We start from the raw sequence: 3579 nt of genomic DNA, 5'->3' as shown, positions 1-3579 counted from the left end.
GACTGGTGGAGCAGCTGTGGATTCTTCATTAGTTAAAAGATACTCACTTAAGTCAGAAGCCATGTGCGACTCATCATCCTGACAATTTTTACCGTCAGCACTAACATGCCTAGAAAATCTGCTTATAAGACACGTTTTCATGGCAGCAGTGAACTGAGCTAAGGTGAGGTCAGAGCTACTACCTCCACACTGACGGATGAGACAGAAAAAATTTTCAAGAGCATCTTGGTTAATATTCCGCATCTTCAACACTTTCACATTGTCTTTCACTGAACACCACAAAACACGGAATGACTTTATGTTTTCAATCCATCCCCGCACACAAGGAGGTATGTGTCGGACACCATCTTTCTTTCTGATGAAAGTCCAAGTCTGCAGCTTAGAAAGCATGGTTTTCCACATTTCCTCCTTGATGTGGGGAGAATTGGCTGAAACATTCACTCTGAACTTTTTCTGGTTTTCTTTGGAATCCTCATTTGTTTTGGGCCCATTGCAGAGGTCGAAGAACGTATCAATGTCGTCACAGAGCTCAGCAAAGGGTAAGCAGTGCGAGAATTTCTTCCCCTCACTGATGGAGACAATAGCCTTGATAAATTTGGAAACAGAAGAACTAAGCACTTGAGCAGCATACGAAACCCGCATCTTATCTCGGCCCTTGGGATTGACATGCCGCATTGTTAGAGAACTTAATTTAATTCTTGACTGATCATATACATAAAATTCTATCAGTTGATGCCATTTGGCAACTTTTCCATTATTAAATTCCAAATCGCTGGTGATCAGATTATTTCTTATGTTCTTCAGGATATGTGGCATGTCCCAAATATGCACAAGCCTCTGTTTACCTACAGAATACATAATACCATCACCATTCTTCTGGCGCAGCTCAGCAATTGCAGTCCTATTTGTGGGGCCCTGATCTGAAACCGTAGCTTTTACTGTGAGGCCAATCTCAGTAAGTGCCTTGACAACGTCTTCAATTAAAAGCTTTAACAGAGCAGATGGGCAGGTCTTACTTACAAAATAGTAGGCAACAGGTTGAGTCCACTTTACATGTAGGCCTTGCACCATAAACACTAAGGCATGGTCCGCAACATAATTAGTTCTCCCCCGCTGCCCTAAATTTTCAAAGCCATTCACAAGATTTTGTCGAATACTATAAAATAATCGTCCACGTAAGAAGACCTCATCAAATAAAAGGACACACTGGCGATCTCGGGCTTTCAGGGACTCCACCTTTTTCTGAAGCAAAGCAAGAAAAGGTTGAGAAATTCCAGGCTGAAGGTTGACTTTGTTTAAGAGTTTTTTCAATGAAGCTTCACTAGGAATTGTCATATATTTTGAGAGGAATCTGAATGCCCTGAGTCCTCTTTTCATAACGGACAACCAGAAGAGTTTGTCCTGGAGTGACCAGCGCCTGCCATGGGGCTTTACCTTAAAATTTTTCATCTCCCCCTCAAGGATAGTCCGGGACACTGTTGATATAACAAGCTCATTGAGAATATTGATGGTCTTATCATTCAGTGTCCTGGAGAGCTCTTTGTTCAAGCGCTGAGCAACTGACAATTTCCTTCTGAATTCTGTGGCCAGTAATCTATATTGTTGGGCAGTTTTCAGCACTTTATGAACATTTTGATCTTCAGTATTGTAACTCACACCAGACATTTGTGCAAGATCCTTCAATCCAATTCGGCGCTGTGTTCCTTCTCTCTCTCTTGCCCCAGTAGATATCAATGACCCTGTACAAAAATGGAATGTAAATAGAAACATGGTCCATGAAAGAAGCAAACATGTGTGCAGTAGTTTGAAAAACCGCACTTCGAGGTGATGTTGGTTGAGGAAAGTTCATGTGAGGATGTTTAGGATCTGGCTCAAAATCACTATCATCATCATCATAAGTTTCAAGAGGGCGTTTTCCTGAAGAGATTGAATATTATAAAAACAAAATTAACACTCCGGTGTGGTATTAATACAGAATGTAAACCAGACCCACCAGTGTGGTCCTGATCAGGTACATTTTCTGTACTGTCCATAGTGGTGTCTTGAGTGTCATCACTCGAAGGTGGTGTCAAGGGTGAGCTGCCAAGATGAATAGGGAAAATATCTGCACTACACCCCACATTGTCATCACTATCATCATCATTTCCACTAAAAACAAATACTGGAAAGTGTAACAAACACAATTAGTGGTAGATAGAGGACAACAACCGTTATCAATTAAAGTAGTTCGGAGATATTATGTAAATAGGTACCATCTGGATGATCATATTTCTGCATGACTTTATCGCTTAATAGAGGGTTGGCAAAGAGTGACTCTGAGGGTTCAGCATTTAAGCGCAGTTTGATGTGGAACTTATTTGTGAACTGGCTTGGGTGAAAATGTTTGGGGCACAGGTACCTATTTAGATGAATTTGCCTCGCATTCAACTTCAAAAGATTTTCATTGCCAGACAAAAGAATCCACTTTCTTTGCCTGCAAGCATAATAATTTTATTCACATGTATGCAATCTCTTGTAACAGATATATAGTTTAAAATCCTACCTTGCTCCTGGCTGAGGAAAAGGGCACATTAGCTTGTCATCTCCTGGAACTTTGAAACTTGTGCAGCCCAATGCAGCGCATCTCTTCTTTTTTACACCCATGTTTGACTGTAAGAGATGTATAATGTCCAAGGAATTGCAAAATTGACAAAGTAGGAATAGGTGCACATAAGTCCAGCAGGTTAGGTCCAAATAGAAGCACATTTGTTTTAACTATTAAAAAACAAAAATAGAACTCCTGTCCTGTAATCCCATCAGTTATGCTAATGTACCAACCTTGAACTTCTACCGGGAGAGTCTCAGCTTCGGTCTCCTCTTCTGGGGTGGATCTGGACACCAGACCTGCAGAAGTCAGACAGCAGCCTCTTTAAAGCAGAGAAGTCACATTAAATGCATGATACAATACCAGATCATTTAGTGAGTAACATTAGTGGGTAATATACACAGCACAGATAAAGTGCTACATACACAGAGCCGCCAGTCTCCAAGCTTGTTGAATTCATAATAATTATGATGTATGTATGAGAGACACAAATATTTAAGAACTAGTAATAATTACTGATGGAGTACAAAGTATGCCAAACCTCATCAACATCAGCCACATCCACGCCGATCCATAAGCCGCCATAAGCAGCTCAGAAACTACACAGCAAACCCAGCTGACGAGAAAAACTGACGGCCAGTACCTGAAACAGTTAGGCAATAGAGTATAAATGGCAGTCCAGAACATAATTATTATTAAAAGCTGGCACACATCGAGCAGGTCAGAAAGATGCTGGGAGTCAAATATAAGAAAGCAAGATTTTGCAGATTACAGGTGAGCTTCTTGCTACACCACTAGAAGGATGTCAGTTTAAACCAAGGTGTCGCTTGACTATGCACAAGTCCAATTTTTTACGAAAAACAGGAAAAAAATGCTAGTGCAAAGCTCAAACGGTTGAGACAGCTGCAAGCAAAGCAATGCATACTGATATTAAAATTCAAAGCCGGGCGATAGGTTAGTTCTCTCACCTGGAGAAACTATGAATTTGACAATTA

At 40.7% G+C, this 3579-nt stretch overlaps 1 protein-coding gene across 1 annotated transcript in view; it reads right to left on the bottom strand.

Moving 5' to 3' along the window:
- The window catches only part of LOC113214443 (uncharacterized), a gene marked incomplete at its 5' end in the record, with an annotated part of 5729 nt that extends 2150 nt beyond the window's left edge, over positions 1-3579 (bottom strand). The window contains 8 exon segments of the mRNA XM_026433803.2: positions 4-1739; positions 1819-1917; positions 1994-2161; positions 2253-2473; positions 2543-2649; positions 2818-2883; positions 3126-3227; positions 3553-3579. Of these exon segments, the coding sequence (XP_026289588.2) occupies positions 4-1739; positions 1819-1917; positions 1994-2161; positions 2253-2473; positions 2543-2643 (2325 nt within the window).

This window comes from Frankliniella occidentalis, unplaced genomic scaffold (assembly GCF_000697945.3).
Source record: "Frankliniella occidentalis isolate FOCC.00 unplaced genomic scaffold, Focc_3.1 Scaffold415, whole genome shotgun sequence".
In the NCBI taxonomy this organism is placed as follows: Eukaryota; Metazoa; Arthropoda; class Insecta; order Thysanoptera; family Thripidae; genus Frankliniella; species Frankliniella occidentalis.
The sequence above is the reverse complement of the archived record's forward strand: the minus strand, read 5'-3'. Positions and strand labels throughout refer to the sequence as shown.